The 12,941-nt window shown below is 42.1% G+C and overlaps 1 protein-coding gene and 1 pseudogene across 2 annotated transcripts; one reads left to right on the forward strand and one right to left on the reverse strand.

Moving 5' to 3' along the window:
* Positions 1-724: 724 nt before the first annotated feature.
* LOC148791144 (G-type lectin S-receptor-like serine/threonine-protein kinase CES101 pseudogene) lies at positions 725-1,285 on the reverse strand (annotated as a pseudogene).
* A 366-nt stretch (positions 1,286-1,651) lies between these two features.
* On the forward strand, positions 1,652-12,557 carry LOC104587113 (Phosphoglycerate mutase family protein). Of its 2 annotated transcripts, XM_010244574.3 has the most exons (6): positions 1,654-1,839; positions 3,659-3,739; positions 10,013-10,141; positions 10,766-10,828; positions 11,214-11,338; positions 12,173-12,557. In XM_010244574.3, exons 1-6 carry the CDS (start codon positions 1,747-1,749, stop codon positions 12,363-12,365), a joined length of 684 nt encoding a protein of 227 aa, XP_010242876.1. In that variant the 5' UTR covers positions 1,654-1,746; the 3' UTR covers positions 12,366-12,557. The 2 variants fall into 2 exon arrangements, with proteins under 2 accessions (XP_010242878.1, XP_010242876.1); XM_010244576.3 differs by lacking the exon at positions 10,766-10,828 and having other exon boundaries at positions 1,652-1,839.
* Positions 12,558-12,941: the final 384 nt, after the last annotated feature.

The following is a 12,941-nucleotide window of genomic DNA, read 5'->3' on the forward strand; positions in this document are numbered from 1 at the left end:
CCGGGGGAGCTATACCGAGCTGCCTAGCTCCTTGGTGGCGAGCTCCTTGGAGAGCTGCCTAGCTCCTTGGCGAGCTCTTTGGTGAGCTACCGAGCTCCTTGGCGAGCTACCGAGCTCACGGGGTATGCCGTTAATGGTTCTCGGTGGGCGTCTTATAGGTTGCCAGGTCGGCCAGGTCAGATCATGTGCCAAGCTGATCCGGCCAGGTCGCGCAGGCCGCGCCAGGTCGCGCGCAGCCACGCCAGGTCGCGTGCAGGCCGCCCGTAGGCCGCGTGCAGGTCGCACCAGGCCAGCCAGACCGGTGCCCGGGGGGACACCAACTTGATAAGTTGTTTGCCTGGGTGTTTGCCTAGTTGTCACGAGATGCCACGTGTCGCAATTTCACTGGAGGGCCAAATCTGCCCTCATCAGTTCCAATTGTAGAATTTATATTGCCAGATGTTTCCTTCAAATCCAGCACCCAAAACGACGACGGAGAAGAATTTTGCTTTAGGGAGTAAGTGAAGTATCTCTCGTCCTCACTCTGGACGTAGCTGAAATTGTATTTGACATTGTCGGATGTCAACTCAGGGACGCTCTTGAAGCTTCGGCCATCCCACACTCCGCTTTTCCAGTAAACATCCCGTCGACGCCAGGCCAACAACTTGTTAGTACCCATTGGGTTCCCGCCCACAGTGAAATCCCCCGATGAGAGGTCTTCATTGGTCAGCCAAGAAGTTAGAGTCTAGTTATGTCCAGTCTTCGAGTTGAGGCCCAGTTTCATCCCGGGCAGAAGCGTGTTCGTGGGATAATCGAAGCTCTGCCACAATACCCGTGTTGCAGTTCCATTAGAATCGACCTCCCTCAGAACAAAATTTCCCGAGTCCAATAGAGTAGTTGTCACGTTACCGGCGGTCTGTTTGGAATATAACATAATAGCACTGCCTCCACTGTGTGTGATTTTCAATTTTCCGTCGCCGTCCATCGTAAGAAGACCGGAGGAATCGGCAATTGGGTTATTTCGATTGGCAACCCAGACAACGGTCGCATCTCGAGCTTTGTTGTAGGAAATACCCAGGTAGCGGTTCCTTGAAGCACTCGGACCGGAAAATCCCAGTCTGAAAATTCCACTTGCAGACTTCAAGTGATCCCAATCCTGAACCCCTTCACCCTCTTTTATTATTGTGTCCCTTGTTGCTGCAGCTGCGTCATGTGATGTTCTTAGAGCAAAAAAGAGTGAAAAGGCGAGAAGGGAAAATTTGAATTTCTCATAGGTGTTGCTGCTTCTTTTGGTGAGGAGAGACATCGATAATCTATCAATCAACACACAGCAGCGACCAGCAGAGGAAGTTGTAAATTAACGAGGGGAGTTACCACCGTTACCAAAATCTGAGGTAGAAGTGATTACCGTGTCGCTGCTGTTCTATCGTAAGCCGGGGAAGATGAACAGCATTTTTTTTTAAATAATTATTACAAGAGTTGTATTTATTACAGGAATAGTATGAGGATTAAAAAATATTGCAACGATTGTAACGGCTGATTTTAACAGAAAATTAACGGAAGAGGGTCTTTGTTTCACGATCAATAATACAAGGGATCTTTGTCACAGACCCCATAGTACAAAAGGGTATCTTGTAATTTACCCTTTTTTGGTGAAAATATAACAGTAATAAACTAACAGAGCGAGAGAGCGAGAGCGAGCGAGAAGCCCGATCGTAACGAAAAATTATAAAACCCCCAAGTCTCCAACATTTTGGGCAGTGAGAAATGGAGAACTTCTCTTTCCTCCGAAATAGATACTGGGTTCTGAGACATGGTAAAAGTATTCCCAACGAAAGAGGCCTTATCGTTTGTTCCATGGTTGGTATTTCATTCTTGCCTGTTGTTTTCTTTTGTTTTGGAAGGATTTTATCCTTTGAAATTTAGAACATCGATTATCGACTAGAAATGGATACATTAGACTACATATTTCCACGTTAAGAACAATAGACATTTGGGTTTTTGAAATCTTCTGTTTTGTTTAGATGTAGACATCTCATAAGGAGGTTAGATGACCTTGCAGTATGTAAGCAACATAGAGGGGAGGAGGGGAAGTTAAGTGTTGGTTGTCGCATAGATCGAAATGTCTATGCAGGTATCTTAAATCCATGGTTATTGGTCGTTTTGGTGTTTGGACGTCAATTCGAGTGTTGTATTTGGTTGAATGTATAAGTAACTGAGAAGGGGATAAGTTTTTTCAACTTGCAGGGGAGGCAGAAACCTGCAGTTTTTCGTCAGGGTTGGCAATGTTCATTTAGGCTATATTTATCTCTTCTTGTGATTGTATTTCTTGTAAATCTAACCATGCATTTGTAATCTTTGAGGAGTTTACTTGCTTTTCCTTTTGCCTTTCGTACATCATCTCATATACTGCTCTTTCTTTTTCTAATAGAAGTTATCATTTCTCGAAAAAAAAGTCTCACCAAAAGAAAAAATAAAATAAAATTTTCACTTTTAGGCTCCTTTTGTTTCCTTGTAGAACTAGTCCGAGGGATAGAGGGAATAGATAAGAAACTCCAAAATGTTAAACAAAAAATTCCAGCCCAAGTTCTTCTGTTTTTTTATCAGAGTGAAATGAACAGTGAAATGGTAGGAATAGTTTAGAAGAAACTCGATCCTTATAAGAAACTGTACTACATCAATCTTGAAGATGCAACATTGCAATCAAAGGCACTTATACTACCATTTGCACAGACCGGGTTCTATATCTATGTCTGTAAGCGTTCCCAATTATAATTACCATAAACACCTGTGAATCGAGATCCACCATTGAAAGATTTGGTTCCCAGTTTATGGAGTTTGGGCATAAAATAACGGTACCCACTGAAACCTTTTACATTTTTTCCTTTGGGTTTTGTCTTAACTCTAACCAAATACCAGAAAGAATTTATACAGAATAAACTTTCTTTCTTCCATCCCACTTTACATCAAAATAAGTGGAGCCTTACTATTATGTTCCATTGGAGAGTCAATACCATTTGCAAAGTTATAAAAGAAATGAAGATAACACCTCAACAAGAAATAGAAGAAATTCAATGGATTACTTGTTTCATTATTTTAATTTATTGTTCAACTCCACTAGCAGGCAGTGTGCTCTTGGTACTTATTAGGCCTTTTCCATCCTTTTATTTTTTTTTATTTTTTCTTTTTGGTCAGTGATAATTGTTTGTTGGTATCCATAATTTGTGTAAAGAGTAATAGAGTGGTTGTATGCTGGTTTCGTCATATTTTTTTTTTCAGAGATAGGGCAGTCCATTACAATGTTGATATGAACTTCAGTGTTTGCCTGCTTAGACCTAGGGGATAGCTGAAAAATATCTTATAGATTAATCATCACACTTGAAATTCAAACCTGTTGGACAGTGATCACTTTTCTTTTTTACTTTTCTCGAAGTACTGGTTTTAAGGGCAATTCAAGTCTAAATATCAGTGAGCACTTGTATTTCTTCGCTGAAAGATAATTATATGAATTTAACTTTTCTACTTTGTTTAAATAAATGTCCATCTGGATGGTTTCTAATGTCATTGTTTAATTTTTTTATTAATTTTCTTCAGAATCTCTTCAAAATTTCATCTAGATCCATGTCTTAAGAATTTTCTTCTAGTTATTTTATTAACAAGTTACCAATATCTTAAACAGGAAAATGGCATGCTTAATGAATATCAATTGGCTTCAGAAGGTGTTAATCAAGCACAAATAGCAGGAGAAGCATTTAAAAAGGTAATTGCTTTTGTTTGGAGAATGCCTGGTCTAAGATGTCTTTTTGAACAGATGTCAAAGTGCAGTGTCCAAACATAATTTAGATTTTTTTTTCAATTTTCATATGTTTCTTCAATGTAACGCATGCTCCATTTTTTTCTAGTTTGGCAAACCTACTTTTATCATCTAACCATTGTTTTCAGCTGCTTCTCATGGACCTTTGTTGTAGTTTTTCATATATATATATATATATATATATAGATATCAGCTTGTTCTGGGTGCATTCCTTTTGCACTGCCTCTTTACATGAGACCGAACTTGTTATTTGATACATGTTTCTTAACATAAAATAAAATACAAGCATGTCTTCACTTTGGGCTTTCCCGTATGCAAATCAGTGTACAGAAGGATTTGAATGTAGAATTTCTGCTTAGGATGCTTAGGATTATTAAAGATTTCTGCTTGGGAGATATCTTAGGTGCTCCTCTGCCTTATTGCTTGGAACAACTAGCAGAACACCACATACACATAACAAAGATAGGCAAGACTGATGAGTTGCTGCTCACCTTAGGAGTCTCTTCGAGGGAGACCCTTCCTCCAAAGAGAAAAAGAGAGAAAGAGAGAAAGAGAGAGAGAGGATTCAATTTTTGCATACTTCATTCATTCGGCCAACCCATACTTATAATGGTTTCAGTTACAAAATATCTCAACAAACTCTGAGCTCTAACAAATTCATGCAGAGGGACCCAGCTGACGTGTTGCTTGCTGCAGTTGGGTGCTGAAACTGCTTGCGCGCCTTCTTCCTCGGGTAGGTGCAAGTAAGTGGAGGCCTGGGCCTCGGGTTTGGGTCTGGGCCTTGGTTCCCAACAGTTCCCCCTCCCTCAAGATGGGCCTTGTCCTCAAGGTGCAAATCTGTGAATTGATTTTTTAGCTGCCAATACTGTTCCCACATGGAGTCATGAAGGGGAAGCCCAGTCCAAGTTACTAAGGCTTCTTGCACTATGTTCTTTCCACGATGGACCCAACGGTAATCCAATATCTTGGCGGGTGTGAGGGTAATGTCTCCTTCCTCTGTAAATGTTGGGAGGCTGCTGCTAACTTTGGTTGTATCTCCCACCGATTTCTTAAGCAAGGAGATGTGAAAAACTGGGTGGAGACGAGCTGTTTTGGGAAGGTCCAGTCGGTAGGCAACATTGCCTATCTTCTCAATTATCTTGAACTGCCCAAAGTAGCGAGGAGAGAGCTTATGCTAGGCCCTTTTTTCTACTGAGGACTATCGATAGGACTGTAGCTTGAGGTAGACGTAGTCCCCCACCTGAAAGTCAATGACCCGATGTTTTTTGTCATACTGTTTCTTCATGAGTTGTTGGGCCTTGTGCAAATTCTCCTTCAGGAAGCTGAGTACCTCATCTCGTGCCAGTAACTGGGCTTCAACTTCTGCTACTGCGGTTGAACCCATTTCATATGGAAGGATGTGGGGTGGTTCCCTTCCATACACGGCTTTGAATGGTGTCATGCCTGCTGCCGCCTGGAATGTAGTGTTGTACCAGTATTCGGCCCATGGAAGCCACTTTGTCCAATGTTTGGGCTTGGAACCCACAAAACAATGTAGATAAGTTTCCAAGCATCTATTCAGCACTTCAGTCTGTCTGTCGGATTGGGGTTGATAGCTAGTAGATCGATGAAGCATTGCCCCCTGTAAACAGAAATACTCCTTCCAGAACTAACTGAGGAAGGCCGGATCCCAACCTGAGACGATCGATTTGGGGATACCATGGAGTCTTGTCCCCTCTTTGATGAAGGTTTCAGCTACTGAAGTTGTGGTGTATGGATGGGATAGGGCAATGAAGTGCCCATACTTAGAGAGCCTGTTGACCACCATCAAAATCACCGTCTTGCCCCCAAAAGATGGAAGACCAGTGATGAAGTCCAGGGGTATATCTTCCCAAATCTGAGATGGAATTGGGAGGGGTTGCAGGTGCCCAGGAGGGGATTGGGCTGAGTACTTTTGCTGCTGGCATACTGTACATTGTGCTACGTGTTGCTCGACTGCCTTCCTCATGTTGGGCCAATAAAAATGTGAAGATAACCTCTAATAGGTCCGAAAAACACCTGAATGTCCACCGAATCATGATAGAACTCTAGCAAGGTCTTCTGATGCGTTGAAGTAGGAGTGAGGACAAATCTTCCTTTAAAAAACAAGTCTGATCCCTTCATGGTGTACCCCGGTGTAGAGGTGGGGTCTTGCAAATAGCTTTGCCGCACCTTTTCAAGGCTAGGGTCATTTCAGACCTCCTCTCGTAGAGCTTCATATAGAGTGTAATGGGGCTGAGAGTGTACTAACAGTGACAAATCAACCTTCCGAGACAATGCATCCGCAGCTCTGTTGGTGACTCCAGGCTTGTATTCGATTAAGAAATCAAGCCCATTAATTTCATTATCCATTTTTGCTGATCTGGGGTGAGAGCTTTTTGGTCCAATATATACTTCAATCTTCTCTGATCCGTCCGGATTATGAACCTTCGACCCAACAAGTATGGTCGCCATTTATGGACTGCCAGTACTATTTCCATAAGCTCCTTTGTATATGTTGACTGATTCTGGGCTCTAGTGGAGAGGGCCTTGCTGAAATAAGATATGGGCCTTCCATTTTGCATGAGCACCACTCCAACTCCCACACCTGATGCATCACATTCAACCACGAAGGTCTCTTCAAAATTTGGTAAGGTTAGGACTGGTGGGCTGATCATGGCCTGCTTGAGAGAATCAAAAGCCTTCTGGGCCTGCTCCGTCCAAACAAATCAGTCTTTTTTGAGAAGCCCAGTTAATGGGGCTGCTAGTGACCCATAGTTGCATATGAACCTCCGGTAGTAGCCGGTAAGGCCCAAAAACCTGCGTAGGGCTTTGACTGTTTTGGGCGTGGGCCAGTCTTGTATACAATTTATTTTTTCTGGGTCAGCCATGACCCGTCCAGCTGCAATCACATGGCCCAAATAATGGACTTCAATCTGCCCAAAAACACACTTTGAAAGCTTGGCAAACAGTTGATGCTGTTTCAGCAAGCTCAATGTTTGTTCCAAGTGTTGGAGGTGTGAATTCCAATCCTTGCTGTATACCAGAATGTCATCAAAGAAGACCAAAATAAAACGCCGGAGGTAAGGCCTGAAGACATCATTCATGATGGCCTAAAAGGTAGAAGGTGCGTTGGACAGCCCAAACGGCATAACTAGGAACTCATAGTGTCCATCATGGGTTCTGAAGGCTGTCTTGTATACATCTTCAGAGTGGACCTGAACTTGGTGATAGCTGGACTGGAGGTCCATTTTGGAAAAATACTTGGCTTGCCCCAGCTCATCTAATAGCTCATCCACAACCGGGATCGGGAGCTTATCCTTGACTGTGATATGGTTCAAGGCCCGGTAATCTACACAAAAATGCCAGGACCCATCTTTCTTCTTTACAAGGAGCACTGGGGACGAAAATGGGCTTGTACTAGGCTGTATCCATCCCTTGTGCAGGAGCTCCTTCACGAGCCTCTCAATCTCAGTCTTTTGGAAATGCAGGTATCTGTAGGGCCGCACGTTAGTAGGGGCTGCCCCTGGAATTAGAGGCATGCAGTGGTCTTGGAACCGGTTTGGAGGAAGCTGGTCTGGGTTTCTAAAGACTTCTGGAAATTGGCCTATCACCTTTTATATGTCATCTTGGTCCTTCTTAGATGATCAGACCTCATTTTCTAGCCTTAGTAAAGGCCCAATAGGCACTGGGCCCATCTGCATCAGCAGTAGGTGTTCTTTTCCAAACCCCCCTTTTAGCATGGAGTGTAGACCTTCCACTAGTGGGCTGGGTACCTCTTGACCTTGCAGATGGCAGCGGAGCCCATCGCAATAGAAGTCCATGGTCATATGTCCCCAATCACAAAGGATCGGGCCCAGTTGGCTTAGCCATTGTACACCCAACACTACATCGGCCTCGCTGAAATCCAATGGATGCAAGTCCACGGTGAAAGTGTGGTCTTGGATTACCAGCTTTTCATGTTTGCAAATACTTTCACATTCAATGTGGTTACCATCCGCCACTCTAATAGCAAATGGAGAGGTGTAGAGAACTATCATACCTAGTTGGCGAGCCAATACTTGTGTGATAAAATTCAGTGTGCTTCCACTATCTATGAGTACGGATACCCGATGGCCTCTGAGCTTCCCTTCAACCCTCATAGATTTGGGGGATGTCAGCCCTGTCAAAGTTTGCAGAGAGATCTCGGGGTTGTCGTATTGAGTACTGTTTGGTTCCCTTTCCTCCTCAGCTAGTTCCTCCTCACCTTCCTCTCCAGTCTCCTCCCATTGTAGCAAGAAGGTTTTGCATCGGTGGCCAGGCCCAAATTTCTCATCACAATTGTAGCACAGGCCCTTCTCACGCTGGGCCTGCATTTCAGCCTAGGAGAGGGTTTGAAGGGGATAGGGCTCTTAGTTGGTGGTGCGGGTCCTTGGGTGGGCCAAGTGGGTTCCCCAACAGTTCGGCTGGGTTCTGTCATGGGGCGAGGGAGAAGCCCATCTTGGCGGGATGGGGTTTTTAACAGGGGCCCGAATGGTCGAGTCATCACCTTCCTTAGTCGGTCGAGTCGCTCCTCTTGCAACCTTGCCAGTCCTGCCGCTGCAGATAGAGAAGTGGGCTGAAGGGCCTTCACCTCTACTTTGATGTCATCTCTCAATCCTTCGACAAAGAAACCGACCAACGTCTTCTCCGGCCACCCATATACTTTGGTGGCTAGTCGTTCAAACTCAATTTGGTAGTCTCGTACCGTTCCTGTCTGTTTTACCCAGGATAGCATCTCATCATAGTCGTTGTACCCAGTAGGATCAAATCGTATGCACAACGCCTCCGTGAATTATTGCCATGAGATTTGGGGATGGGAGCACCGGAACCACTAAAACCACAAAATCACCTCCCCTTCCAGATGAAAAGAGGCGATGGTCACACGCTGGAGTCCCTGTACATCATGATACTCAAAATACTTCTCGGCCTTGAAGATCCAAGGAATCGGATCTCCCCCGTAGAACGTTGGGAAATCCAGTTTGGTGATTCTTTGTGGAACGTAATTTCCCCTTCTGCTGCTGCCCCAGTTGGATTCTTCATAGTCACTTTCTCGGCCGGCAGCGGGAGAAGCTTTCTCCTTCTGAGGTGCAATTACTGGCATGGCTTCCTTGATCTCCTTAAGCCCCGTGACCACTTGGTGGAGATCGACTTCGATCTTGTCCACGCTCTCATCCAGCATCACCGATTGGGTGTTGGTCATCTTCGATCGTTCAAGTTAGCCGACCTGGCTCTGATACCAATTGATGAGTTGCTGCTCACCTTAGGAGTCTCTTCGAGGGAGACCCTTTCTCCTAAGCAGAAATGAAGAGATAGAGATAGAGATAGAGATAGATAGAGAGAGAGAGAGAGAGAGAGAGAGGATTCAATTTTTGCATACTTAATTCATTCCGCCAACCCATACTTATAATGGTTTCAGTTACAAAATATCTCGACAAACTCCGAGCTCTAACAAATTCATGCAGAGGGACCAGCTGATGTGTTGCTTGCTGCAGGTGGGTGCTGAAACTGCTTGCGTACCTTCTTCCTCAGGTAGGTGCGAGTAAGTGGAGGCCTGGGCCTTGGGTTTGGGTCTGGGCCTTGGTTCCCAACAAAGACACATAGTAGTTGTTAAAGATGGTCATTTTAGAGTTAAATGGGACCTCAGATATGACCAAGATGGTTAAGATGATATGAAATTATAAGTCTGGTATTAAACAGGAGGGAGTCATTGCTTGGTGCAATGTGAATGTAAAAAGTGCCAGAGGTTAGGTCCCTATCTAGTCCATTCCTCCCAAGGCCCTGGATAACTAGGACTTATATTGGGTAATATGGTTGCATGCAAGCCGGCTAGTTGATACCATTGTATCAGATGCTTCACTTCGCACAGATTGTTTTACACATTGAAACTGTAATAATTCCTTGACCATAATTGGAGTACCACAATACTTGCATAAGTCCACTTTCCAAATGCATGGCATGCAATTGGTTTTCTATAGACTTTCATAACAGTTGGTTTGGCCTTGTACAAGTTTATACTAAGTGAGAGATGGTAGGATTAAATTATATCCAATCGTTAGCCATGTATTAAGAGGCACACAGAAATTGCAGCAGATATTCATAATTAGAGGTCAGCATTGCTACTTGTCCATCTCCAAGTGTTTTTCTATCAGAGAAGTTGATAACCATTTTGTTATTAACATTTAAGCTGTATCACATCTGCAGGAACTTAAAGAAAACAACATACCGCTTGAAAATGTCCGGATTTGCTATTCTCCATTTTCAAGAACAACTCATACTGCTAAGGTTGTTGCTTCTATTTTGAATCTTCCATTTGAAGGTCCTCGATGTAAGGTTAGCTATTCTTGCTTTTTGCTGCAAAAAATAAGAATTTTCTCAATGGTAGTTTTTATTGCAAGGAAACATGATAGGAAGAAATCTAACGATGCCTATTTGATGACTATCAAGAATGTGGTGTATATCCAATGGATCCATATGTATATCTCTTCTCCAAGGCCAAAATCTGACATCATTGAATAATCTAAAAATATGATCTAAAATTATCTAAAAGATTCCATTAGACAGATTATACTATGAAAAATGTACCGCTCCCCCCAAAAAACAAAAATGGACATCAGTTAGATGGTTAAAGAAGAACCTTATTGTATCAATGCTTGCCTTAGGTGATCAGTAGGCTGTTAGGTATTCTGGTTCCATTCTTTTGCATATGAATACTTAATGGATATCTTATCTTCTCAAACCTGGGAAGATATAAAAGGAAGAATATGATCTCAAGGCCAACAATTTCCTAAATGTAAATATGAGTAGTTCGCCATAGAGCCAACTTAGTGAACATCTAAGATCATTATTCCCATTTAAGCATTCATTAATCTTTTGGTGGAAATTTGATTCTTCTCAACAAAGTTGCTCAGCTTTTTTTTCCCTTCTCCCTCTGATGTTGGTAATCTGCTTGGGTAGATTGTGGAAGAACTCAGAGAACGTTACTTTGGTCCTTCCTTTGAACTTAACTCACATGATAAAGTAAGTATTCTTTTTGGTTTACTTCCTCCTAGTTTATAGAGAAAGTAAAGGAACACCAAACGAAGGGTTTCATATGTACTTTATGTCCTTAGGGCTCAGTTTGGGAAGAGTGCAAATACAAATAGGTTCAGAGCAAAACCTTGTATATGGTATTTCTAAACCTTGTATTTGCACTCTTCCCAAACTTATCCTAGAATACATATGATGGCACATCTTTCGGGCATTGGGCCATTGGCTACCAATTTCGTATGGCCCATTGTGTGATGAGCCATAACTATAATGTTAGGGCAGTTTGCCCATAGTCTTTTGTGCCCTTTGGAGTTCAAATCCACTTCGCTTCATGGTTTTTTTCTTCCTTTTTTTTTTCTTTTCTGTGTGTCAACAGTATGCAGAAATATGGGCTCTGGATGAAAAAGATCCATTCATGCGGCCAGATTGTGGAGAAAGTGTTGCAGATGTTGTTTATCGACTTACAACTGCTATAATAACCATGGAGGCAGAGTTTGAAGGGTAATTGTTCTTGTTTCCTTACAAAAAAAATCTTGTTTGAAGAGGGTAATTGTTCTTGTTTCCTTACAACTGCTATGGTTTAACCTATTTCACTTTCACCCTTTATTTAACCTATATGTAGTATTGTAGTTATGGTAAGTTGGTAATAATGATTAAAAAAAGGAATGGAACTGATCTAGAAGCTAATACATTTTCCTCAAAGACTTAAACAGAGGTAATATGTTCAATTTTAAGATGTCCCCTTCTTTTGTACTATTAAAAAATGTATTTACTATTGATCCATTGATGAACCAGTTGAACGATATCATAAAAGTTGTCAGGTTAGGAGGGGAAGGAAATGCAAACCTAATGAAGCTCTTGTTAATTTCATTTTATTTTTCATTATCTTAATGAAGCTCTTGTTGAGGGGGGCCATCACTTGATGGAATGGTAAAACCTCAAGCTGACAAGCATGAGAATGCAGGTTTGAATCTGAGAATGACCACTTTGTGCATAATAAAATGCCATAGATCAGGTCTTTATCCAATCCACCCCTTCCAAGTCCCAAGACCCTAGATTGCTGGGAGCAGCATTGGGTGAATCCTACTTAACACCTCTATATTTCATGTTTTAACACAACTGCATTCATCCTACTTAATTTAAAATCATCTTCTTTTTTCCCTATAAAGAGGGTGAATCCAAGATAATGCAAGCACACACCTGACAGTGTTATACTGTTATATAAGCTGATACTTTTATTAGTGACCCGATGCCCTGGTTGTCCATCTTCTTCATCCACTTTGTATGTCTTGTTTCTTGATACATATTAACTTTTAATTATTTTGGCATGTGCAGATGTGCCATCTTGGTTGTCAGCCATGGTGATCCTCTTCAAATCTTGCAAACAGTTCTCCATGCAACTAATAAGAATGCAGGTTCTACTGGTACAGATTTATTATCAAGGATAGAAGCAATTAAAGTACCTTCCATCTTATCACAGCACAGAAAGTATGCATTACTTACTGGTGAACTCCGACAAATCATATAATGACAGTCTGTGGAGAAGAGTGGTGAAGAAAAAAGAAGGGGGGGGGGGACTGAAAAGTGAAAAACAGGCTTGTTTCTAACTTTCTTTTACTAATAATTGAATTGAGAATGATTACTTCACTCGAATGATTTGATGACCATGTCATTACCATTATATTAAGAATTATTTGTTCTTATTTCATTACATGCTAAAGTTTGTGTTTTCCCTAAAAAGCGGGTTCTATCTTCCTTTGCATTGTGTTTGGTTTGAAGGAAAAGGTAGGGAAACCTTTACAAACCTTGTATGGGTTTCCCTACCTTTCCCTTCCTTTCCCTACCTTTTCCTTCAAACCAAACATAACCTTCAGAAATCTAGTTATAGACCTCATTGATGGTGAATAGATATTGGAATCAACATCAATTCACATCATTTTTACAAAGTATACGCCAAGAAAGTTTTATCAATGATGAACTCATTTGGACTGTTGACTGAAAGGACAAGTTTTCCATGTTCTCGGCCTACTTTGGCTCAGTTTGAAAAGAGTATGAATGCAAATATGTACAGTACAAATACATACAAGATGATACAAAATTCAAG

The sequence above is a fragment of the Nelumbo nucifera genome, chromosome 6, assembly GCF_055504915.1.
Source record: "Nelumbo nucifera cultivar China Antique chromosome 6, China Antique-T2T, whole genome shotgun sequence".
NCBI lineage: Eukaryota > Viridiplantae > Streptophyta > Magnoliopsida > Proteales > Nelumbonaceae > Nelumbo > Nelumbo nucifera.

Coding starts and splice junctions, on each gene's coding strand:
- LOC104587113 (XM_010244574.3), top strand. CDS start 1,747: ATGGAGAACTTCTCTTTCCTCCGAAATAGATACTGGGTTCTGAGACAT. Junction 10,829..11,213: donor AACTTAACTCACATGATAAA/GTAAGTATTCTT, acceptor GTGTGTCAACAG/TATGCAGAAATATGGGCTCT. Junction 11,339..12,172: donor ATGGAGGCAGAGTTTGAAGG/GTAATTGTTCTT, acceptor TGGCATGTGCAG/ATGTGCCATCTTGGTTGTCA.